This window comes from Styela clava, chromosome 11 (genome assembly GCF_964204865.1).
Source record: "Styela clava chromosome 11, kaStyClav1.hap1.2, whole genome shotgun sequence".
NCBI classification, from domain to species: Eukaryota; Metazoa; Chordata; class Ascidiacea; order Stolidobranchia; family Styelidae; genus Styela; species Styela clava.
The window spans coordinates 9,171,311-9,197,596 of NC_135260.1; the positions used below are offsets into that span (position 1 = coordinate 9,171,311).

Consider the following 26,286-nt stretch of genomic DNA (forward strand, 5'->3'; position numbering starts at 1 on the left):
GGTTTGTTCAAAAACTCGAACACTTTGACTCTAGTTCAAAAACTGTCTGGGGACATTTTTATCCTGGCGTTCGTGGCGCCATTGCCACACATAAAATGGGACTTACCGGTAAATTACATCAATCGGACACAAGTATTTCCTGAAGTGAAACCACGATTGTTCGAGTATGAGATTGTTATGAATGCGCTTCAATTCATGTATATATTGCACAATTACAATCAGTATGTTTCGTTCTCATTTTAAAAATCACCATTTTTTTTTTCAGGTACGTCTTCTGCAATGAATTCTTTATCAATAAAATTAGGTTTATTAACTTACTATGCATTTCTGCTATTGATAATATGCGGTAAGTCCCCTGGTTATAATTTTTGTCGAAATTACGTGCACATGGTTATAATTATATCTAAATCAATTGCACCTACTGTCTATTTAATACTTGCATATATTTATTTTATGCTAGGTTCGATGAATTGTGCTAACGGATATAAGTTCAAAGAAAAGGACAATTTTCTAAACAACGTTTGTATCAATGGGTATTTGCAAGCGAATGGTGATTGTTTATGTTTCCCAGGTTTCAATGGGAAATTTTGCACAGGTTTGTATTTACTTAGCGAGCAAATATTCCGAACTAATTTATTAAAAATAATGTAACAAGCAACAGAGCGCATTCCCGCTTCGCCGATCTATAATACGATCAACTTGTCAGCTATATTTACGCATCAACAGAAACTGTTAATCGTTTATTTATCCTGACGGAAAGACACTTAGACGGGTTAATCATATGGTGAATCTTAGTCTGTCAGACGTATGGAAATAGTCCTAATTGTTCCATAATTATGGGGTTCGATTTAGAGCTAAGATCTGAAGCACAAGCCCGAGTCCGAATAAATATATATATATGTATAATTTAAATAAATATATGTTTATAAAAAATATATACTAAAACTGTGTGTGGATACTAAACTAGGGAATACTTGTTATAATACACATATATACTGTACTAAACGCTTGCAATGACAATTCAAAGAAATCCCAAATAAAATATGAGATTTCGGGTTTGCTTCGGACTCGGGCCTGCAAATCCATTTAATTAGTCGGACTCGGGCGAGTTGGGAATTTTTTGGCACGATCTTACCTCTAGTTCGATTGTGAAGGAAGTCGTAAACGACTATCATAGACTGTCACATATATATATATACAGTATATATATGTATATAACAAGTAAATAGATAAGCTAAGATTATAGCTCGCACATATAAATGAGTCGGCTCCCAGTAGAATTTTGATCCGAATTTTATATAAAAAAAAAAACTATCTCTCTTCGGCCTTCCAATCAATATATATCACTTCAGACTGACCCACTGCAACGAGTATATATACTATATGTAACCTATTTTATTACAGAAATCAATAATAAGCTTCGGCTTCCAAAGCACAAGCTGACGACTTCACTATTCTCTAATCTTCTCGATTACGACTTTGATGAGCCTGATCCGAAGTACACATTCGAAAACAATCCTTACGGTTATTTCGAACAAATTGACGTAGAAAAGCAGGAATTCGATTCTGCGAATTTCAATTCAATGGTAGGCACAGTCTGAATGGTAGGAATCTGAATTGCGGTGGAATTGGAGATTGAAAAAACATATATAAATATATGATTTGTAGTTACTAATGTTGGTTTCGTCTCATCGGAATGTTCTAACTTTCAATTTTATGAAATTTACATTTGAAATCCTACCCAGTTCAAATTATTGTAATATTCAGCATGCAACTTACCTCAATTATTCTTGAGTTTGATCCTTTAACTGAAAATTGCGATTTCCGCCAGCATTACATTTTGGTAGATTTCTATAATATATATTTTTATTCTTTTGGACTAAGAATGGGGCGGATTCGGATACAACCGGATTGGGACGAAGTTCATCAGTGCCGATGATGATCGAAGCACATACTTCAACGAGGAAAACTCCTGTCAGGAAAGATCATTCGTCAATGAACGAGACCCACGTTGATGTATCATCAGGTAAACAAGAGAGCAATAGTCAAATATCTGGACACCAAGATCGGGTGGCGAAATCTATTTGTTCGAATACAGTAATTCAATTCAGGTCTCGTTGCGTTAACTTAGCGCCGGGTTTGCCGAATAGATCGCGGGCTAGTCAAGAAGTCACGTGGTAAGCGACGCTTTTAGAAATCGCACTGTTTTTGGTGAGTTATTATTAAATTCTCTTGGTGAAAAAATGAAGGTGATAGGCCTATAGCATATATAATTGTTAGATGAATGTAATATTACCGTATATTGCTAATTTGTAGATTGGCTCTGACTTGCAAGTCACCCGTACACCCTTCAGCTTCAACGCCCGCGTGAATGAAGGAAACTTTAGAAAACTCTGTTTGATTTTATTCTCAGATTTCCACGATACACAGAATATAAATCTTATAACATTTATCCCTACTAGCTTTGAATGGTATTCATCGTCTTCTTTTATCGAAAGATATCGGAGTCGTATTTATACGTTGATCATAAATCCAATTAAATGCTGTAAACGTGAGCTCGAGATCCACGTTATAAACAGAAACTCCTATTATCTCAATAAGGGTAATTATGTACATCGTACGGATGGGAACTTAGATATAATTATTTCAATCAGTGCCAAAGGTCTTGAGAATATAGATTTTAATTTGATAATGACTGGGTGGAACATGTTATGTTCCTTAAAACTGATGTAATTTGATTCCTACGAAAGTCTTTGTTCGAATTTTGAGATAAATTAACTTTGTTTTCATATTTTTAACATGAAATGGGGTACATTTGGGGGTTAGTTGCTATATTATCTCCCCATCTTACTAACTGGAAGTTTAAAGATTTGGCAACTCTAATAAATTGAAAATATATAGAAAAATACAATACACAATGCTAAAATTAATGATATAGGTCAAAAAAAATATTTACATGTATATGATCTACAATGAGACACGACATTGAAATAAAGAAGAGTTTATAGAAAGAGTAAAGATTGTAAAGTAGAATATTTCCGTTGGGCTGGGTTTAACGATTTTGAGAAAAATCCTAATGGTTCCCATTGATTATTTCTCTTTTGTTGTAATACACTTCCAATCGAATCTCCTGAAGCGTCCACCGCAAGAGATATTTCTGCTTCTGGGTCTGGGTGGTTTAATAATGCAAAATCACTCAATGCATTTTTCGATTTTTCAAAAGCTTCGTCATGTTCTTTGGTCCAAGTAATTTTCTGATAATGGGGTACATTTGGGGGTTAGTTGCTATAGGCCTACTGATAACTTGCTAGCGTCTTCTTCCATTTCTAAGCAATAACCAAATTGAAATCATGGATGTTTTACCGAACATCGACTTTCTTACATGCATGCTTCTTGCATGATTGGTATATAGTGATAAACTCGGAATATATTTTCGTAATAAATTTTCATACCCGAGCCACTGGTAACGAGCCAGAGATTATGGTACACTTTTTGATTCAGTATATGCAATTTTATTCACTCGGCGATAAATACAAAAACACACATGCCAACATAAATTTTGTCTCACTTAACAGTTGTTTCAAGTGGACGACACGTAGCACGTCCAATCGTTAGCGATAATGCTTTTTTATTTATCGGTATAGCTGAGGTTGAAATAGGGAATTCCCCGTAATTTCTGGATCGCAGTCCTGGAACTTTACCTCTCGGGGATTGTACCTGTACAGTACATATCGTACCATCATTGGTTTCAAGATTAAGATCAGTGCAAGTTTATTTTATTCTTGGCATGCGATGTTTTTTGGGGTATAGCTTTATAGTTGCACTACTTCTGTGCTCCGTTGAAATACAATATAATGTAGTGAATTCGTTCCTCAGCCACGACGAGATTGAGAGAGCCTGCAATTCAGGTTTGCTGGTGTTTTAAATTTTTATTACAGAGTACCGGTATTGTCTGCACCGCGATGCCAGACCACAGGCGCTGAATTGCTGTTGTTTTCTATTTTTCCTTTCTCGATCACATTCAAAAGCATTTTATACGATGTTATATGGGATAGAGGAATAGATCATATTCCCACTTTATGATTTAAATAAAATCAATATTTAATGCTATTCAATAATACTAGTAAGTTACAAACTATCCTAAAATTTCAGCTCGCCATGGTTTTTCTGGATCGGATGAATCATATGAACCAAAGACAGGCCAACAAAAATGTGTGAATGGAATTCCAATGTCTTTCAACATGTGTATTTGTCATTTCGGATACACAGGTGTTTCATGTGATATATGTAAGTGATTTCTTCCTGATTTTTACACAACTGGTTCTGAAATAATTGGCTTGATATAAAATTGAAAACAATTTGGGTTATATTCAGTAATTATTTGCGTAGTATGTATGAATAATGCAGCATATATATATTGTCTATATTTAACAGCTATGATAAATTCAGAACATGAAGAAAGTGGTTTTTCATCAGGAAATGGAAGTGGAGACGAACAACAATTTGACACTGGTAAGCAGGTTCACCGAATATTTTTTTATATATGACACTTGCTTCGAATAGGTCCCTATACAAGCAACCACTCATATGTAAGGAACTACTCTTATGTGGAAGGACTGGAATGTTTCCGTTTCGGCTTTGCCTGGTGATTTGACCATTCCCTGATTTTCATCTATCATTTTTACATCATGATTGATTTGAAACCAAGGTATAGCAGAAGGTATAACAAGGTATAACTTACCGGTATCAATATTACATGACATGTTGTCAATTTTGCATCTCACGGTTTGTTGTACTTGTAAATGAGATTATAATTTTAATTTCATTGCTGCTTAATTTCGCTTCTAGTTAGAAGAATGTTCAATTTCATTTATATCTTCCAAAAATAAAAAAAACAAACATAGGATACTTCTGTGTGTTTTATTCATATTCTGTGTTCTTAAATTCACTGGTTCAAAATAACTTCAATTTATTAATGTTTGAAAGTCATTTTTCTGGGTTTACTGCAATCATTTCATCCTTGTGTGGTTATAATAGGACACAAATTAAAATATATTAACATAGCATATATGCTGTAACAAGCTTGTTCTCAATGAAAGCAATGTTTTTTCATAGTGTACAGTGATCGTTCAATGAAAATATATCCTAAGTTTTAAAAATATTCATTTCATTAACAGCTACGACTAGTTTAGAAAATGGAGGAAGTGGTTTTTCATCAGGAAAGGGAAGTCAGGAAGAACAACAATCTCTAGAAGGTGAGCAAAATATTCTGTATGTGATAATCACTTAAAGGATAAATCGTCTGGCTGAAAACACCAGCAGAAGCCAAGCAATTAGGTCTGACTACTCGAGTTAATCTTATTGAGCCAAAAGGTCCATGTCGACTGAAACATTGGTACGACTTGAAGGCAAAGTATTTCCTTCCAATCTACGTGTTGAATATTCCCGACTCCTTGCCATTCCTTTCTAATTATTTTGAATAGCATGACTATTCAATTTGAAAAATGAAATTTGATTATATGTGCTAAAGCATCTTGTCACACGTGTATAATCCATCCATATTATTGAAACCACTTGTTTGTAATTAAAAAAGATGCATGATTCAAATATGACGAATATTTTTAGTAGTACAACTTTTTATAATTTGCAATTCAAGAGTCTCGCTGCACACTAACACAAATATATTTCTGTAACGTTTCAACTTTTTATGTTTGACTTTTCTGATGTTTTTATATATCTTGCTTTTATTGTTTGAAGAATGAAGATTTATCAACTTAACTTTTTATGCAATGCTTATTCATGCATTTTGCTCTGAATGAGGGTTTGGTTTAAGAACCTGAAGCTTTTTGGTTCGGCATTCCGTACCCAATTTATTACATCCTGGGTGAGGTAGTGGGCATGGGATTTGAAACCCGCGATGCCAACACAGTAAAATCTAACTCTTTCGTTTGACAATTCATATATAACATTTATGACAGATGCAACAGATAGAAAAAATGGTTTTGCATCAGGTGATGGGAGTGGACAAAATCCAAAATCTGAAACCGGTAAGTAGTGCCACTCAGATCATAAAACACCAGATAACAGATATAGACCCTGATAGTCTGACTTCAAATACTAAGTTTAAACAAGCTTTGTCTTGCCAGATATCGGGTTTCCAGACTCCATGTCTCTATTTATAGTATTTATTGCCAATAAAATAATTAATGTGTGATAATCCATCGTTAAAGGAAAGCAGGTGGTGATTAAACTTTCCTTATGAATTTTTTTTAATAAATAGCTGTTTTGTAATTGATTTCCTTTGAGTAGCGTCTTCATGGTAATTGATATTATTACGATAGTATCTTTTCCTGTCATTTGCTGTATCATATGTAAACTTATGACGAGTTTTTTCATTTTATTTCTGTTAATATGCAATCAAGGTATGGTGGTCTATCTATTATTTTTGTCCTGAAAATTATTTTACTGGGATGGTTCAAGTCTAAGATTCATAACTGATTACAACCTAGTTTATTATTGTATTAGTAGTGAATTCAAGATGTAGGATTTTAGTAAACAGGAAATCTGCGGAACGGGCTTAATCCAATGATAGACCACTGTTTGTTCTGGTTACCCGATGCCAATTAAGATTTTTCATATGCTATAGTGTTAGACTAAAGTATGATGACCCGAGGTAAAATCTCAGGTGCAAATCCCATTCTCTCTACTTCACCGGGGGTGTAATAAATTGGCTAGGTAATGTCAAACCAGAAAGATTTCTGTACTTTTAAACTATAGTAGCGTTTACCTAGCAGTTGCTGTTTATTCAGAGCTTTGTTCAAGAAATATCATAGAAAGCTCAAGGCAGTATACATAAACCGATATCTTCTGGCTTGTCATCCAGCATTTGAACCCCAGATTTTCAGATGACATAGTTGTATGTAATGCGTTCATGTCTTATTTTATGTAGGTTCAGGCTACGCACAGGAAGGCCAATCTGGTGATGGAATTGAATCAGAATATGAACATCGTAAGTACTATAAATTTCACTATTGTAAATGTGCACAGTCATGCAACTTGATTTAGGAACTGTGCTTACTCACTATAATTATATACCGGTATCCGTCATGTTCTAGAACAGTGGTTCCCAACCGGGGCCTCAGGACCTCGATATTAGGTACCAAAAAGATTTTACTGCGATTAATTTTGCATGCTCATCCTTTATTTTAGTGAAGGTTGCTCAGCTGGTGAATCTTTATTTCCGAATAACAGTGAATATACTTTTTGAAAATTGAATTACATAGGTTAGGTACCGGTATCTGATTATTCATCATCAAGTTTCACTGCTTTTTGGCACTTGAAATCTTTTTGGTCTTTCAAGAATAGTTAACACTAATTATTCTGTTGAATTGTTTCTACAGAGTGGGCTAAAACACCCATGGACAAAATATATTGGGAACCTATATGGAGACATGAAGCACCAACTAAAGAAGTCATTGATGAAGGTGATTTCTGTTAAGGGGATTTCATGGTGCTATCATACTTACTTTATTTATCGAGGTGTTTCTATTTAGCTTTCCAATCAGCTTTTGAGCCATCCGGCTAAGCCACAGCTAGAAATCAGCTTCAATTTTATTTTTTTCCCTCATTTATTTTATTTTATAATAACTCAATATGGCTTGAGTGAATTTAGTGAAAAGACTTTACCTTTGTGGGGTGGTTGACTGCAGTATTCAATTTGAGTTGTAACTTAGAAGGTTTTGTTTTGCATATTGAGCAATGAAGAACGGTTTTAAGAGCTTATAACTTCGAAAAGGGTGAACTTGACTCATCGTAGACTTCAAGAAAATAGAAATCAACTAATTTTACTTTATTTAATTGTTTCATAAGCATGTCTTGGAATTGAGCATAAAAAGTATATATATTCAGAAGCAGTGTTAACTCTAAGCAAATTATGAGTGCGAAAGTGCTTCGCAGTCGAAAAAAAAAGTGCGAAAGTGCTTTTGCCGATTTTAACAAGTTAGGTGCCCTAGCCTTTCATATAACCCATTTAAAACGGCATAGATACTCAAAAAAGCGCTCCTCCGGTTAATATTATGAATTAAAGAGAAGCCTTTTCGTTAACCGAGTTCCCTTCAAGCGAATTCATGTTTAATTAAAACAAGCGAATTCATCGGCACCCAAATAACATCTGCTAACACTTGCCCCGGACAAAACTTTCATGCAATGTATCAGGGTGTCAGTTGCTTACTCGCGTAAACAGCAAAGACTTTCACATTTGTTACTCCTTCCATCTAACAGACACGAGGTTTAAAAGATAGGTTAACCTACGTTCCCTCCGAAATATTACACAGGATACTCCCCTGTTTTAGGAGATAGGTTGACCTACTTTCCTTTCAAACTTTTTCCTCCGAAATATTACACAAGATCACTTTGAAAATCCTCCCATTTCGTGAGCTAGCGTGACCTAATTTCTCATTTACATTTATATTATACTATTTCAGAGCTTACCCAAAAACAAGTAATTTTTAATGTCGACATGCCTTGGTTTGCGTGCGAGTTAGTTTAAATCGGGCAGAAAACATCATATATTGGCAAAATGTTCAGTAATGTCATGTACTTTCAGCATTCATAAATAGCACTCTTTGTAATGCTGCTGACCTAGTATCAAATATTCGCATCACAACGCCACTTGCGAGGTTTCCATATATTTCAATTACACTAATAGGAACGATGACACCAAAGTGTTTTCTTTTGCGAAGGTACACTAAATATAACGAGGGTGATTCTTGAGAAAAACATGAATATAAAATATAAACGAATGATATGATAGTGGATCCCAAATAATTTTGAGAGTGTCTCGAAATACCAATCCAGTTGATAAATAATTTTTATTCGACCACATGAACGCTGATACCCTGAAAATTAATGTTGAAAGAGAATTACGCATTCTCAGATATCGGACATCCAGTCGCGATATTCAATCGTTCATATGCACAAATCTCACATTAATAGTAATTGCTACCCAAGTTTGTAAAGTTTAGAAACCAAAAAACAGAAAATCACTTATCCTAAAACACAATTAAAATTCAGTCGGCAATAAATTCGTCACCAAGACGATGCCATACAAAACAAAAAAGATTTGGTCGCGAGAGTTAGGTGAGATGCTGCCGTTGTTTTTCAAGCAGAATGTAAAAAAAATTATAATTAATAAACGGGAGTTACGACGCCCTTTACACATCGTGTGTATTAAACTTCCCTGGTAAGTACTTTGGTAAGTACTATTATTATTGTACTTATACACCTGTTGGAGTATTTCGGACAATTTCGAATTTAAAATAAATGAAAACCCGACATATAATAAAGAAGCAAAATGAACATTTATTGAAAAAGTTATTATTTAAGAAAGACAACATGATCGTCCTATTCCGCCAAAACCTCGATGTTCGCAAGTGAGATGATAAATAAATACTTCCCTGTATTCGATCAATTACCTTTAGCGTATCGTTGTTCTGCCAACAAACAGCCTGGTGCAAAATATTTCCATATCATACCCTCGCGTATGTACTTTCTATTAGCTCTTTAGTGATCCCTTCCATCCTTGGCCATGTTTCGTCATGTCATGTTTCGAATATGTGAACATTTTATTCGACCATACATGGCCGGCGGGATGTTAAAATTGTAAACAAGAGAGAGGTAAAATCAATCGTGAATTTCGTTATAACGGCTCGTTTACGAATTGTTGCGCCTGTTATCGTCGAGAATGATTAAATTTGTTGTATTTTGAGGCATTTAAGTAGTAATAATCCGGGCATGACATCATCAAAATCGTCAAGTGAGATCTTGAAATCGCAAATTCCGTGAATAAAATTGTGAATTATTCGGTAACGAATTCAGCTTTAATGACCGTCGGGGTATTGTTTTGTTAAAAATTATTATTAATGTGAGAGCGCCGAAAACATACAGTCCATACCGATGCGACTGCAATTTATATGGTCGCAATTGGTGTGGCGCGTTTATTAATAGTGTAAAATAAATTAAACAAATATCAATTATAACCAAGCCTGTCAGCGTGTTTATTTTCTGTGGGCAGGAATCGTAAAATACCATCTTGAGACAAATTCACTTATATTATAAAATCTTAATTTTCAGTTATTATCGTTATACAAATAACGTGTGGCAACTTTTTAATTTATCGTCGACCAAAAAACCGCCCCACACTCGTCCAAACGTGTGTCGAGCTTGAACGACAGGAACAGATTCATCGACGACCTTAATTAAGGAAAATATGTATTTTATTGGGAATGCAAAATAAATGTAACAAAACGCATTTTTTGTGATATAACTTTGTATTTTCGGAAACGGGTTGCCGTGAAAGGTAAAATTTGATCTAAATTAATCGCAAAAATGTTTCATTTTAACAGTAACAAAACACATTTTGCGATATAACCTTGTATTTTCGAAAACTGGTGTCCTGAAAAGTAAAATATGATCTAAATTAATCGCAAAAATGTTTTATTTTAAATGTAACAAAACACATTTTCACGATATAACCTTGTATTTTCGGAAACAGGTGTCGTGAAAAGTAAAATATGATCTAAATTAATCGCAAAAATGTTTTATTCAAAATGTAACAAAACACATTTTTCGAGATACAACTGTATTTTCGGATACCGGGTGTCATGAAGAGTAAAACATGATCTGAATTAATCGTAAATAATGTTTCATACCAAATGTATCATAACGCATTTTTTGCGATATAACTTTGTATTTTCGAAAACGGGGCGTCACGAAAATTATTAATCTAATGTTTTTATCTATCGTCTAACTAACGTCTGGAACACATTATTTCCGGGGAGAACTCTAGCCCACGAAACGTCATTTAATTTAAAATAGAGAATGTTTCACGCATTTCAAAACGGAAAATCACCAGTAAGTGGACAGGGATTCAACCCTCCGGATTCAGTATTCTATATCCCCCGTGTCAGAACTTTCTGAAGAATGGAACAAAGAACCCGTCGAACCGCCGCGGAAGAAGGGGAGTATTTTTTGCACTAATAATTAGGGCGTGACAATATCAAAATCGTCAGGAAACTGGTGAATTTGCAAATTCCATAAATAAGATTGTGAATTGCTCAGGTAACATTTTAGCTATAATTATCGCCGGGGTATTGTTTTGTTGAAAACACGTTGAAACTTGAGGGGATTAGTTACAATTAGCCCTGACCTCTATTAGGCACTCGAAAAAAAAGCACTCGAGCCCAATCTTTTTAGCATTAAGTCGCATACGTAAAATATCCTGTAAAAGAAGTGCTGTTCATTAACATCATCTCGTCTTATGATTATGACCACGCAGAAATGCCTTTATTGCGAATTATTCAATCACTATTTTAAATCAACTTTCAGGATTGGCACAATTTCAGATTTGCGAAGTTTATCGCCATAGAAAAACATGAGAAAGTTAATTATCGTCTTGATATATATCTGCATCACAGTATCTGACAATAATATTACCATTCGCATAAAATTGGGACGGTAAATTTACAAATCTTGATAGGTAATATTAAAGCCAACGCAAATGTGAGTCCTCAATGTCTTCAACAGCTGTTGCCGATGTGAACGAACGGGTAAATCCGAAATATAAAACTTCGATGTCCGCCGACCCACAAGAATTCATATTTGTAAAAAAGAGAGGGCGGGAATATAGATTACCCAAAACCTGGATATCGCCGCCAAAACGATCGGTGACAAGAACAATTAGCGATTACAACGGAATTAACCAGTAAAAAGGCTTTGTTGCCGATTTTTTAATGTTTTCACCACGTTTATTCGGTACTCCTTAAAAATATTCCATTCAAAAAAATATTGAATTTTGCCCACCCGTCCTGACATATCAATGAGAAATAGTTGTGTAAATATCGCAAAATTCCGGAAAATGCCACGTCCTTTCAACATTGTGATTACAATAAAATGGCACTTAATGGTATTTTGTGAATTTGGTGATTTTGCAAATCTGTGACATGCTGCTAAAAGTTTCGTCTGATTTGAAAATCGTGCAGTTTGGTCACAATTCATCCAAAGTGACTATAACACGTTACTAACACTTTTATAGTCATTTTGAATTCATCGATATCATTGATAGTCACATGACCACTCTCGTTCAAAGAAAACACTGTGTAGTATTCCAACATCTGGTTTCAAACACCCGGGAGCGTTTTTTGCGGGAGAAGCGGAATCAGTGTGCTTGTATAATAATCATATTATAAACAAGAATCTTGCCGTTAATGCAAAAGCTTTATCTCCTATGTCTGCATCTCATAGGTTAGAATTCCGGTAAATATCGTTATGATATGCAGAATTGAGTTACGAAAGTACTAGTATGTTACTTATTTGTCAACTTAATACTCGAAAATATTTGTTAACTTTGAATTTTTATTCCATTCAAAATCGGAAAAAAGTGCTATTTCTCTTCAAAATCGGAAAAAAGTGCTATTTCGCAGTCCCTGAAAAAAGTTGCGAAAGTGCTTCGCAATTTTCGCAAAAAAATGCGCTAATAGTGAACACTGTTCAGAAGGTTCAAATTAAGTGAAAACTTGCTAGTTTTTATTACATTTTTTGGAAAAAAGTTTTAAAGTGCTTATAACTTTGAAAAATCTAAAATTGACTCAGCTTAGACTTTAAGAAAATGGAATTCAACTCAATATTTTGTGTAATTCAGATAATATTTTGGAAGATACATTTGTGGCTATATCAACTGGCGTGTCTGGCTCAAAAACAGAACTACATGTTGGTAATGATGTGAAATCTATGAAACCGAATGGAAAAGTTTACAGGCAAGTGTTTATTTTTGACTGGTTTACTTCATTCCTAATTCCTTTTGTCACTATCCCGGAAGTTGGTTGCGTCATTTAAGTAGAGGGTAGAGTTTAAAATTAATCAATTTTTACCTGACATGAGATATGGGGTTAGCGGCTCACACAATATTGAATTATCCTATTTGATCCTGTTAAATTTCTGTCTGTAAAGAGAAAACTTTTATGTAATAATGCAGATGTGACAATATATAATTTAAATTCTGCCACTGATTTTGGTTTTTTATTTAATTATGTTCTCAGATTTACGTTTGCACCGGAAGTAGAAGGGAAAAAGTCACGATTGGAAATTGTGACTTGTTTCAGCACAACTAACGATATAATTTCTCGATACAATCGAATACCAGAGGAACTGGGTACTGGTCATTTTCCTATTGTAAATTATACTCATTGTTCTTCATTGCCTGATTCCATTTTATTCCAATTATACTAGAATAATTTATTGGAGATCTCATAAAACAGGGTTTCTGTAACTGGGCCCTTGGTCCTCTGAGTGTCAGAGTGGTTCTATAGGGGCCATAAGCAAAGTACTTGACTTGTTACGATTCACAATGATTATATTACCAGTAATTAAAGTAAATTGACTGTAATTTGTTTAATTTTTTGATTGTAATTCATTTACTTTCAATCATTAGTTTTTTTTATTATTATGTAATGGTGCGGATAAAATGACTGATTAAAATGGCTAAGCTAGATATTTTTATATAAGATTTTGGGGTCACAAGTCTTGAGTATCTTCGGGGGCCACGGATCAACAAAGTTTGAAAACCACTGCATTAAAATTCTCCATATATTGGTGAATTGTGATGTTGAAAACACAGACATGGATTGCTTGTGTCCGGCCTCGTTTGTTGCTAATCTATTCTATACTAACTTGTCCTATAATATGGAGCTTATAAATAAGAATGATGCATCATTTAATTGTTTTCAAATCATTAGTTATTAAGCATTCACCACACCACTGAGTTTTTAACCTTAAAATCTTGGTATATAATCCAACAATAGGTGTTTTACGTCCTAATTTTTAAATTTTTCCGGTCTAAGAAAAAATGGCGTGTGAACATAAATTTGAAGGAAAATATACACATATAATATAGAATTGTGTTAAACTCTTTTGGCAGAATACTTGTTAAAGTCATCTTGCCCTATAATCGATCTTCCTCCTGGAAACATTCACACACATGAATATGAAATTTACATTCCGAGAGCCGACTTCAGAATTGATGGTGAATATATTTTGACACAGTGGCATGGTAGTCCGGACCCAACAATTCTGCAGGATGAAATGGGTTGCGTAGCTCAAGTTCCAATCTCAAATTTACATAAGATTTGTACTAAAGGAAGATGTAAACAAGGTATAGTTTTGTTTCTTATGTTATAAATGCTCGTAATCAAACATTTTCCTAATGCTATAAAGTAGGGTTGTGCAATCTGCAGCCCGTGGGCCAAATGCGGCCCTCAGGGAAAATTTATGCGGCCCGCGGAGAAGTGCCAATTTTGAATGATGTACGACCCACAAAAAAAAAATTCAATTCAATTTAATTTGTGCGAGTAGTTCCAATCCAATTCCTTAACTTTTCATAGAATGCAATATGCTAATTTATTCTGATTAATCCAGTGACAGTGGTTGACTATTTCACCATGTAAATAAATATAATTTAGATTAGTCCAAAAGGCATGCTGTCACAAAGCAAACATTTTATAACATCTCAGGTTTTGTATGTACCATTTCACACCTCTAAAATACTTTTTTCTTTTTTGCAGGAGCAATATTAGATAGAAATGGGCATTATATTGGAATTCGATACAACCAAGGGGGTTATCCTCCGTTGAGTTTCAAATTGGAGAAAAAACAGTTTATTATTGTTGCACGATCTGATGAAATGCTCTTCATTGGTAAGGGAGGTTGTGGCCAAACCGAACGTTGTGTGCATCACCCAAGAATGCATGTGAGTATTATCCTTAATGATAATAGGATTTTGATAATTAACCCGGGAGAGAGGGAAAGTCAACTTAATCATATGCGTCACTCCACAGCCTCACTCCCCAAATACCCAGACCATGTTGGATATGGATAGGATTTTACATATTTATCCCGGGGGAGAGGAAAGCCGATAAGACGGCTTATCCATATGGCGAACCACGGCCTCTCGTCCGGTTACCATTCCAAGTCGGGTATGGGATTAGATTTTACTGTATTGTTTGTTTTCGGAAGCATGGACTTGGTGGTGGAGGAAGCCGTAACCGACCCACCCAACGACGGCGAGGAGTCCAGCAATCCTCTCGCACATAACCATCCCTGCATGGGATTCGAACCTGCGAACCCACGCAGAGTAATTAGAGGTGCGGTGGCGAGCGTATTCCTAACGCTTAGCCCGTTGAGCCACACCGCCGCGCCATATGGGATTAGTTAGCCCGGTATTTGTTTCAGATGCATAGACTTGGTGGTGGAGGAGGCTTTAATAGTAGTGGAGAGGTGTCCAGCTATACAAACCCATGCAGTGTAATCCGTCAGCACAATGCAAAGTGGTTATTACATTGTAAATACTTTTTGAAAACAAGTTGACAAAGACAGTATTAAAGAATTGCTAAAAGTTTCACTGGAGATTGATAATTTCCTCTACTCTTTCCTTTTTCCGCTCAAATATTATCACCTACCTCTTCTGATATTATTTGTAACTAATTACAGAACAATATCATCTGGAAGTTTCCTGCAGAAAAGTTCAAATTTGATCAATGGGTTAAGTTCAGATGGGATATTAAGTGGAGTGAATACAGTTCATCAAGCCTTGAATGTAAGTATTACTACCATTTGCCTGCTTTTTTCACTCTTGTCAGGGCCTCTTTTTAAACCAGGATTCAGTTGATTATAAACTTTATCAGACTCTACAGCCTTCTTTCCAGTTTGCACCAGGTTTTCATGCTGATGTGGAAGACAGTAAATCTTTTTTACTTCAGCAAACCTTGGAAGGCAAACACTATTTTTAAGTAGAATCTGTGACTTGCCAATCTAAGTCTCTATTGTACTTACATAATTATTTTATTGTGCTTCCATTTAGTTGACAATGGTGGTATGAGAACTTCTGATGCTTGGATTAGAGTTTGGATGAATGGTGAAAAAATTGTAGATTGGATTGGACCTTGCGGAAGAAACGATTATGGAAAAACACCTTATTTCAAAGCAGGTACACAGCTTATACTTCAAACCTTTGAAATATGTCAGTTGGAAGTTCTTTAATATCATCTTATTATTGCTCCCTTGGGATGAATTTATTTATCCTTGAATCTGAGACATTGAACTGGTTGATTATGCCATACGTCCATAGAACTAGTGACATGCTTGATATTGCTGATTTACATGCTGTGGGTTTGCATGGTGGTTCACATAATCACTGGTCAGTTACTTACAAGTCCATGAAACTGGAATGATTATGGTGATTGGTTAGTTATGCCCATATCTGACATGGCCTGGCAATCAAAGGAGAGAACGAAGATTCACTGTTTTTTCCATCATTAAACATTATTGATATCTTTACTTTATATTAGATAATTAGAAATATGTTCTGCTCACCCAGCTATCTGTGTCAATTATTGCAGTAGATATGTAGGATGTCCCTGATGCTTATCCAGATTCCTGTATTATCAGATACTTATTGCCTATTATCTCTTTCATAAATTAGAATAACCCTCCCCATAGTGTATCGGTTATACAAAAGTTTGTGCCCAGTCCATGCTCTATTTTTTCTTTAGGAATATACAATCCAAGTGGTAGTACTTTTCCAATCAGATTCTTTTTTCGTCGTTACTCTCATGAACATGAAGCAATGGATACTCACAAGGATGAGGAAGTGAAAAAAACCTTCAAGAAACTGAGAATTTGTTCTAATAACGCCAAAGATATAAATCAAAATGGTAAATCAATATTCAGACTATTTTGTATTAGAGAGAGAGAGAGAGAGAGAGAATGCAATGACCCTGTGGTAGAGATGAAGAAATCCTAAGATAATATGTTATTTCAGCATTGTACGAGACATACACATGACAGTTAAGTTTAATTGGATTGGTTTTTTAAAGAAATGTAGTATATAGATTCAATTTAAATCCCCAATTTGCTAATTTTTATCATTTTTGTCTTCTTAGTTTTTTGTAAGTTGTAACCTTGCTTGCTTTAAAAGTGAAGTGGTGTAAACGTATACTTGTGGTTAGTAAAATCCCTTTTAATCTTTTAACAGAATCTTAATATCTTTGTATTAAATCGTGAATATTGACGTAGCAGAGCAGCCATGAATCCAACAACAGTTTTCAGTTTAGCTTAACATTACTTTTTATAAACTTCCTCCACTATTATCACTTTTCTACATTGATTATGGAGTCAAAAACAAGCGTTATACTTTCAAATTACAGCTATAAAGAATTCAAAGCATTATAGATTCATACTTACGTCATCTGCAAGTGATAAAAAATGCACCTTGTATTCAAAAGTCGATCATTTATCTTTTTTACGAAATGCCAAACTCAATCGAATGTTGGTGGATGATGCTACAAAAAGTATAATTACTAACTTGGTTTACGCTCTTGATGTGAGTATTTACTTTTTAATATTTTGTAAAAGGTTAACCTGTGATGTAGTTCACTGTCATCCTATGTAATCATTGCAATAGTTGTCCTAGAAAGTCCTATGTTCTGGCATGAGGTTATGGTATTTTTCCGCTAACTTTCACCAGAATAATTGTGTCTGGCTTTTACCGCGCTTCAACCAATTTTAAATAGCTCATTCATAATATAAGTGGCAACTGATGACGTGGTAGAGATTTATGCGACGTAATATCAGATGATAACGACAGGTCTGTGCGGTCGACGACCTTTTTTTTAAACTTTCAATTGCTACAAAGGAAGTCAAAGGTAATTCTCCGGCTCCATTATAAGTATTCCCCGACTCCACAGCTTCTAATAATGGCCAATATAAGATTAGAAACAATTTGCTTCCAATCGCAATCCAAATTTTTAGGATATTCTAGCATGTGACCAAGAAATTAGAATGAAATATTTGCGTCTTGAACTTTTTAGGACCAAGCACATTTGATCAAACATTTGGAAAAAAGACTTGAGCAGTACGAGTCTGAACAAAAGACAACCAATGAAGAAATTTTAGACTATGATGGATTTTGAGGATGGGAATAATAAAAATGATAACAACTCATTGCTTCTGAAAGATATTTTTATATACTGAACAGTTAAATTATGTACAATGTTGGTTCTATTTATTTGTATTTTTATCTTGTGACAGAACTGGCGCCCACTACTACACTAAATTGTGACTAGGGATGCCACTTTTGGATTTACGAATCGGATCGATTACAATCACATCTTTTCCGAATGGATGTTTGTTAAATCGTTGTTTTCGGCGGCTTTAAATCTGCCGAATGCGTTTATGCGGCACTCCGAATAACACCAAATTACGGGACCGAAAAAAAACATTGAACGTTTGTTAATCGTTGTTCACGGCGGCGTTAAAACTGCCGAATGCGTTTATGCGGCACTCCAAATTACGGGACCGAAGGAAAAAAAATTAAACGTTTGTTAATCGTTGTTTTCGGCGGCGTTAAAACTGTCGAATGCGTTTATGCGGCACTCCAAATAACACGAAATTACGGGGCCGAAAGAAAAAACATTAAACGTTTGTTAATCGTTGTCTTTGGCGGCGTTAAAACTGCCGAATGCGTTTATGCGGCACTCCAAATAACGGGACGGAAATAATGAAAATGAATTTTTCGTGATTGACTTTTTTACTTACCTGCCGTAATTTGTTTCAAGTTCGGCACAACACACTCTTTTACGTATCACTCGAGATGATGTGTGGCGTAATTTCCACCAAACTGCGAGTTCAGTTTTCCACTGAGTAGCCTAAGTTTATATTATGCGCGAAATTTAATGGATCGCATACCTGAAAATTCGTGACATTTAATTTTGATTGAAATTTAATTTAAACTTTGTTGTAGGTGAAATATTTCGCGTACATTTGAAGAGAACTATTACTGAATGATTTCATCGGCCGGCAATGTTAATTGACAATCATGTTTCTCATCCTGGAAAAAATATATATTTATTTTGTTTGCGTTTGTTAAGCTTCCACTCGAGTGGCGGTAAACGAAATCAGGACATAATGTAATAGTACATACACGTCTTTTTTCAGCTGTTACAAAAAAATTAGTATTTTGTTAGCGCGATACAAGCGGGAATAAAACATTTCGGATTATTTCTAGCAAATGTCATAACGGACAGGTGGGAGTAAATAATACTTGTGCACTGTTTTACATCAACGCGTGCCAGATTTCATACCAGACCAAGCATACTGTGCGAATGTCGTCTTACTTTAGCCCCAGCGACCATGTCTGATCAAGATGAAGCGTCGACCAATTATCGCTCGTCAGCGCGGCATCCATTATGCACATTTGGACTTTCTGAATTAGCAAGTAGTCCACAATAATAATGAATCCCGAGTTAGCCACACCCACAAATGATATATATTGTCTCTAATATTTATGGAAATTTTTGTTCGCAATCGTAGTCGGGTGAACGATTGTTTTTCTCGAAATGAATTTAAATGTGGTTAATTTTATCGTCTTTGATCATATTCTTGCAAGCATTTCCCATTTATAGTAAATCAGATACAATTAGAATGTTTTTGTCGTATTACTTTATGCTGCTAGCATAAATATAAAATATTGTACTAAAATTTTGAAAATAAAGAATCGGTAATTAATAAGGCCGGCCTTACTTCAATATAACAAGAAGTGGAATACCACAGTCACATATACTGGTGTGGGACTATGCCCTAGTCATTAGGGAAAGCAGTGCTGTTACTGTGTTTATGACATAACAGTACAACTGTTCCCTGCAAATTTTCTCATATGAATTCCATCAAATTGCCTCAGTCCTGATACAAGTATAACACAATAATAACTTAGTATTGTAAGACTCACAGATAAGTTGTAACAACAATTTTTTCATCAATGCATTTATTGGTGATATCTATGACCAACATCTTTTTTATCATGATGGACATAAGTGTGGCTTATTCACTGAAAAACCCTTATAATCCTCGCTATATAGCGTATTCCATTTTTGAGTTTTTCTCTTCTAGATTAGAGCTTTTATGTGACTTTGAGCAAACATAGACATGCAATAAAAAAAAAGCTCAATGGAATCAGATTCGATTAAAAAAAAAATGTATCCAGAAGTGGCAACCCTAATTGTGACATCACTCAACAAGCAGCGTTGTGTAAACGTCTCTGAACCCTGATTGGGGCTCAGTTTTATGATGAGTCCCATACCTATTTAGATTACTCAAGTTACTTAGATAAATGTGAATCATGTCATTAACTCAAGCCTCCCAACACTGTTTAACAACTTACCAAATTTATTATTCTATTAAACCATTGCCAAAATTTTGTGCAATAGCTGTGAACTTGTTCTATCGAATAATTTTATTTTGTTATTCTATTACCAATGTGTCTTCACTCTTAAACTTTTATCAAATAAGCCTCGAAATATATTTAAGTTTGTATGTGTTCAAATGATCTTTATGAAATATGTGTTGAAACGCGCCAAGTGTGATTTCAGTTATTCTGATTTATTAGTCGTGCACATAAAGTTTAGAAATACTCCGGGTTAAGTAACAGCTGAGAAACTTGTATTAATTGTCGAGACAAGATTGCTGGAAATATTTTGGGTGGAGTAATTGCTGATGAGTTGTATTGTTTAAATGGAGCTGCTCCATATAGTGAATTCAATGAAGTGAATCAGTGTTATCGAACCAATGTATATCTGACTAGAATTTCATATCACTGTGCTCCCAAAAATCAAATCCTGTGCCTTACCATTACAAAATGTTTTATGCTTATTTTAAAGTTTTTTTGACTTGGTAGTTACAAACTTGTTTATATCATTCATTTTGATCCAAATTATTTAACCGCCTGCCATTTTAAAAGTACTCATTTTAGCTTAGTCTATCACAGTTACTACAGGATCAAATTTGTTTACTGCAACAAATCTCCACATCAGACAAAATGACCCCAAAAGGAATTTGTGAAATCAAGATCAAGCCGACGAAACCACAAATATGAGCAATGTATATAACAGCCTCGGGTGGCTGCTAAAGTTTTATTTGATGCATCACATGATACAGCTTGCTGATTAGCCAATGTCACCGAAGCAATCAAGGAAGTTCGTGCACTGGGGTTCTTTTATACAAACTTATTTCTGGACTAGATCGATTGGCTAGGGAAAATGTTCGGCTATCTAATTGTAGACCCAAACGCAGTTATTCAAATCTGTTTGAATAATTGTGTCAGCGGGTCCCTTTGGGGTAAAGCATTATTGGCTCAACACTTCCAAATAAATTCTCTTTTCATTCAATTTGTGAATAAATTTGACCACTTTTAATCCAAGAATACGATTATCACACTACCATAGATCTTAATAACTATCAACAAATACAGTTAATTAGAAAATATTTTGAGTTGGATGACACATATCTGATATGCTAAAAAGCAATGCTGGGGAGCTGCAACTTTTTGCTGGAGTCAGAGATACCATATTAGATGGAGGAGCCAGAACAGAGAAAATTTCAATAGGTCCAAATCCTAACATATAAATAATGAAACAAGCCCTCTCTGTCCAGCTGTCTCTGTAACTGCCAAGCTAGTCAAAGTTCTAAGCTTTTTGACTTATATACTGTATATAATTTAATCTCTTAGACAAATAGAATAGCTAATTTATGTATTGCGCTTTCGTTTTTATTGATATATCATTGTTTGAATACAATTCATACCAAGAATAAGCTGTTGGACGCGACATACAGTCAATTCTTCTAGAACTGGATCATCTGTCCCTTTCTCTTCTTGTCTCCTCCCAATTCAAAGTGCTTGCACCTCTTGATTGCAACCTGTTTTCTTGTTTTACAAGATGTACATTCCATTCTTAGTACAATCTTTTTAGTGGTTTTTGCCTTCTTTCTGAACACGACCTTGGTTTGACCACCATAACCGCTTTGTTTTCTGTCATATCGACGTTTTCCCTGTGCGTACAACGACGCTTTACCAGACTTGTACTGTGTTACTTTGTGGAGTTGATGTCTTTTACAGTTCTTGCCTTTACAAAAGGTTTTCCTGGTCTTTGGAACGTTCACCATCTTATCAGCCACGCGCAATCCTCAGAGCTGATTCAGAAAAGACTGCGAGTTACTCGTCACTGGGCGACGCTGTTGTGGATTAACCTATCCATGCGCAACGTAACATACAGTAATGTGTAATGTAAACTTACCTGGATGAACAAATCACCACACAATCAAATGGAAGTAATACTGTAACGTTAATAAGGGTAATATTTTATATTACGTTGTTGTCATACCAGTATGTTGATGTAAAAATAGATGTAGGGTTTGATAATATTTCGATTTTATAATTTTTCAAATACTGTCTATCAATAATGTTATCAATTGAAATAACATAGACTGTAGAAATAATATTTGCTGGTAGATTCTGATTCCAGCTCTGAACACCAGATAAATCAAATTTTGATAACCAAACCTTCGGGACATGCAAGTCTTCCTCAATTTTCTGTCCGGAACGCTTTGTAAATTTTGACTTTTCTGTAGAGGGTTTTGACTTATTTTATCGCCATTAAAAGTATGAAAATCCGACTTTTGGCAAATTCAAAATTTCGGCTCCGACTCTGACTTGGGGAGGTTGATATTACTACTTACGAATCGGTATGTTAGTCGTTGTTACGAATCGTCTATAGTGAACACATGGCCAGGGTGAAATCAAACTCCGACTCCGACACCTCCTACTAGATAGAGCCACAGAGCAATATTTTCATTCTCGCTCGTCATTATCGAAGTGATTTCCGTCTGTTCAGTCATTTCTTTGTCGCTTTGTCCCCGCGTCATTTTATTATTCGTTTCTAACCTCGACCATTGCTTGAGTATTAGATAAAACGCCGAGTGTAGGAGTGGGAATTAATCGTTATGGCTAGCACAGTAAATGCTTCATCTGGTGGTGGTAACAAAAAGAAAGGTGGTGGGGGATTTCTTTCAAGGCAGAAGAAAAAGAAAGATGGATCTGGAAATTCTGCGAAAGAAGTTTTAACTGAAGAAGATTTGGCCAAGAAGAGCGTGATTGAGGCATCGGATGTATTAAAGCTCGCAAGCCCAACTAAAAATTATCTTTGTTCACTCGAATCCAATGTTTTTGGAATTGATTTTACTCGATTTAAGATAAGAAACATGGACACTGGTACAGTCCTGTTTGAAATTATGAAACCAGATTCGGACATGGTTCAAGAAGTTGACGCACAACAAGAATATGACGAAGATGCTGATGCAAGCTCAGGTCGCTTTGTGCGATACCAATTCACCCCACAATTCCTAAAATTAGGAACAGTGGGGGCAACGGTGGAGTTTGTAATTGGTGAGAAACCAGTCCAAAATTTTCGCATGATTGAACGTCACTACTTTCGTAACACATTATTAAAAAGCTTTGATTTTGATTTCGGATTTTGCATACCGAACAGCAAGAACACATGTGAACACATTTATGAATTTCCCCAGCTATCAAAAGATATGATGAAAGAAATGATACAACATCCTTTTGAGACGAAATCTGACAGCTTTTACTTTGTCGATGGCAAACTGATAATGCACAACAAAGCTGAATATTCTTATAACGGCGTGCAATAGAAGTTTCTTCATTTCTTATTATCGCCTTCCAAGAGATACAAAATGTAACATAGTCTTTAATATATGTACAGAAGTTATAGAAATAAGACTATGTGGCTTTACTGCCCTCATTATTGCTAAAAATCTATTCCTTATTAGTAATTGAGAAATAATAGTTGATAGAACTGTTTTATTCACATTCATAAACTTGTTCTGATTGGAAAAGCAATTGAGCGTGACTAGACAGAGTCTAATTTATAACCGACTTGTGGTAAATTTTCTGTCATTCTAAGTGCTTGTATTCCAAATAAATCAGATTGACAAATCTCCTGTTTATTTCTAATGTATTACTGACAATTTTTATAATTTGACAAAAAATTGTAAGCTGTGACAAGTTGTATATATTATAGGCTCTTCTCATATTAAAGAGTTGATTATTCTGCAGACGTATATTTTTTTACTTTTTTATTTTCTAATTAGCATCACTGAACAACAGCAATGTTATTACTTGTGTTTAAATAAGATATTTGTGGCAATCTCATTCAGAAATGTGTATTTAATCTGTCAATATGCTCTGTCGAGAGACATGTATTTTCAATAGACTTTTGCACTGCTATTATGCTATATTGCATAATATCTTACCATAACTCTATTATATAATTGGTACTCTGTGTTGGCTCTGTAAGAATCATATACTTCCATAAGCATGGAATCTAACTCTAATATCTACATATGGAAACCAAGTTAAAGCGTGTTACGATTATAATTGCACTAGAAAGAAACCCTGAAAATATGAACAAAACACTTTAATTTCTGGAGTGCCAAATAGATGTTTCTGTTAGACCAAAACTTGCCCATCACTAGGGTTAATTCAGAATGAGTCTATGTAGCATAAAAGCATCCCTATTGACAGAATTTTGTGTTATATTTTCTGCATGTAATTGAACAAATATCTCTACCAAACGAACTGTTAAATTGCAATTTATTTGCCTTCAGAGGTCGTTTGTTATGACTAACATATTTAAAAAGTCTTTAAGTGGAGCATATGTAAAGTGGAATTTTTCGAAATTGACAGTTACATAATTCATTCTGAAAATTCCCTTGATTCGGTAACCATTATCTGATTGAGGTTGTTAATTAGATTTGTATAGTTTCAGTTTATTTTTTGTTACAGTGTGTTTTTTTCTGAATAGAAATTTATCAGGGACAAATCTTGATTGGGCCGGATAAAATAATTATATTTATATGTATCCTAATTCTGTCTTATACTCGGAGTCTGATTTAAAATTTCTGTTCAGCAGAAATAAGAATAATTGTTTTTGTTCCCTTGTTTGTTTGACTCTTATCCTTCTTACTGACCCTGACGTATTTCAAACTTTTCTAGTATTTGGCAGTTTGCTATTATTGTTATAGAGCTGTTTTACTAAACAATGTACAATTTTCAAAAACTTGGTATTGTTACTGTTGAGATAATAATATCTGAAACTCATTTAGGTAATATCACAGTTTGTTATATAGTTCGTTAAACACAGTTTGTGCCATATATGCCACTAAATAATTGAATAGGTAAACTTCCCAAGTTGGTGTTCTTTTACAGCAAAATCATAACACCAAATTTAGCTTGATGCAAAGAACTTGTAATGTTGAGGATTAGACATATTAGTATACAAATACAATTAACATTGATTTGGATTGTTTTGATTCTGAACTAAAGCTTGAAGTATATTTCATAATCAAGGATAAATTACTTATGAAATTTTTATCTTGAACAGAGTTTCAAAATTTTCCCTCAGGATTGAATATCACGGCTTCTCAAATTTTCGTTTTTGGACTTCTTACTACCCATAAGATATCATCTTGGTATTATAATAAAAATCAGCTTATGTTGAACATTACTTTGACTCGTTTTATATTGATGATTATCTTCAATTCAATGAATTCATGTCCCTGGATACCAGCATTGATGGTATAAAAAGGATATTGATTACTGATCACTTACTTTAATCCCAGATTTTGTCATCAATTATTAATTAAATATAGTCACATGATAAAAGCGGATTAGGGAAGCATATTTTCCACTCCATTTATCATGGTGTTAAATTATAAAAACATGCAGGTTGCCTGTGATATTGAATTTCGAAGGCAAAGCATTTTTTACATAGAAACCAAAATATTGTCATTCTCTATTGTTATGTTTATTAGACTAACATGGCCAGCATATATTACAATTGTTTAAAACATAAAAACATGCTTTATCAATGAATCGTACTTGAAGTTATATCAATGGGACAATATCTGTATTTTTCTAATTTGAATTGTATATTGGTTGTTTCAAATAATCTTGCTTATAATACTTTTTCATGGTATAGCTATTGATATTTCATGGCGTCACTCGGCATAAATTATTAAACTGTCATCTGAACTGTAATTTTTCATCATAAATTTGATATCTTTATGTGTCCCAGGCTCCCAGCAATTTGTTACTGCACTGGTATTTTATTTGCTTACGTTTATAATGACCAAAAACTAGAGTATGATTATTCCATTCATCAACGTTTCTAAGTTATAGCATTGTGATAGTCTCGGTCGAAACATGATGCGCATTATTTCTGATTGTTAATCTGTAACATTCCATCAATGTTTCTCGACACCCATTGTATGTAATATTTTGTTTTTCATGCTTTTTGTGTTGATATTTGTCAGATTATTTACTTC

At 34.6% G+C, this 26,286-nt stretch overlaps 3 protein-coding genes across 5 annotated transcripts; 2 read left to right on the forward strand and 1 right to left on the reverse strand.

Annotated features, from left to right (window-relative positions):
- Positions 1-257: 257 nt before the first annotated feature.
- On the forward strand, positions 258-20,818 carry LOC120347141 (uncharacterized). Of its 3 annotated transcripts, XM_039417005.2 has the most exons (19): positions 258-346; positions 461-595; positions 1,405-1,586; positions 1,885-2,026; positions 4,153-4,287; positions 4,435-4,512; positions 5,178-5,255; positions 5,979-6,047; positions 6,950-7,009; positions 7,401-7,484; positions 12,698-12,812; positions 13,095-13,207; positions 13,973-14,206; positions 14,616-14,800; positions 15,541-15,646; positions 15,911-16,036; positions 16,602-16,763; positions 17,256-17,431; positions 17,919-20,818. In XM_039417005.2, exons 1-19 carry the CDS (start codon positions 280-282, stop codon positions 18,018-18,020), a joined length of 2,349 nt encoding a protein of 782 aa, XP_039272939.2. In that variant the 5' UTR covers positions 258-279; the 3' UTR covers positions 18,021-20,818. The 3 variants fall into 3 exon arrangements, with proteins under 3 accessions (XP_039272939.2, XP_077973975.1, XP_039272941.2); XM_078117849.1 differs by lacking the exons at positions 258-346; positions 461-595; positions 1,405-1,586; positions 1,885-2,026 and adding an exon at positions 2,123-2,211; XM_039417007.2 differs by lacking the exons at positions 258-346; positions 461-595; positions 1,405-1,586; positions 1,885-2,026 and adding an exon at positions 3,626-3,908.
- An 809-nt stretch (positions 20,819-21,627) lies between these two features.
- Positions 21,628-22,095, reverse strand: LOC120347259 (uncharacterized). The gene has a single exon (XM_039417171.2). It carries the CDS (start codon positions 22,042-22,044, stop codon positions 21,724-21,726), a length of 321 nt encoding a protein of 106 aa, XP_039273105.1. The 5' UTR covers positions 22,045-22,095; the 3' UTR covers positions 21,628-21,723.
- A 602-nt stretch (positions 22,096-22,697) lies between these two features.
- LOC120347231 (protein unc-119 homolog B-like) lies at positions 22,698-26,275 on the forward strand. Its single transcript, XM_039417139.2, has one exon. The coding sequence runs from the start codon at positions 22,882-22,884 to the stop codon at positions 23,590-23,592; it is 711 nt and encodes a 236-aa protein (XP_039273073.1). The 5' UTR covers positions 22,698-22,881; the 3' UTR covers positions 23,593-26,275.
- Positions 26,276-26,286: the final 11 nt, after the last annotated feature.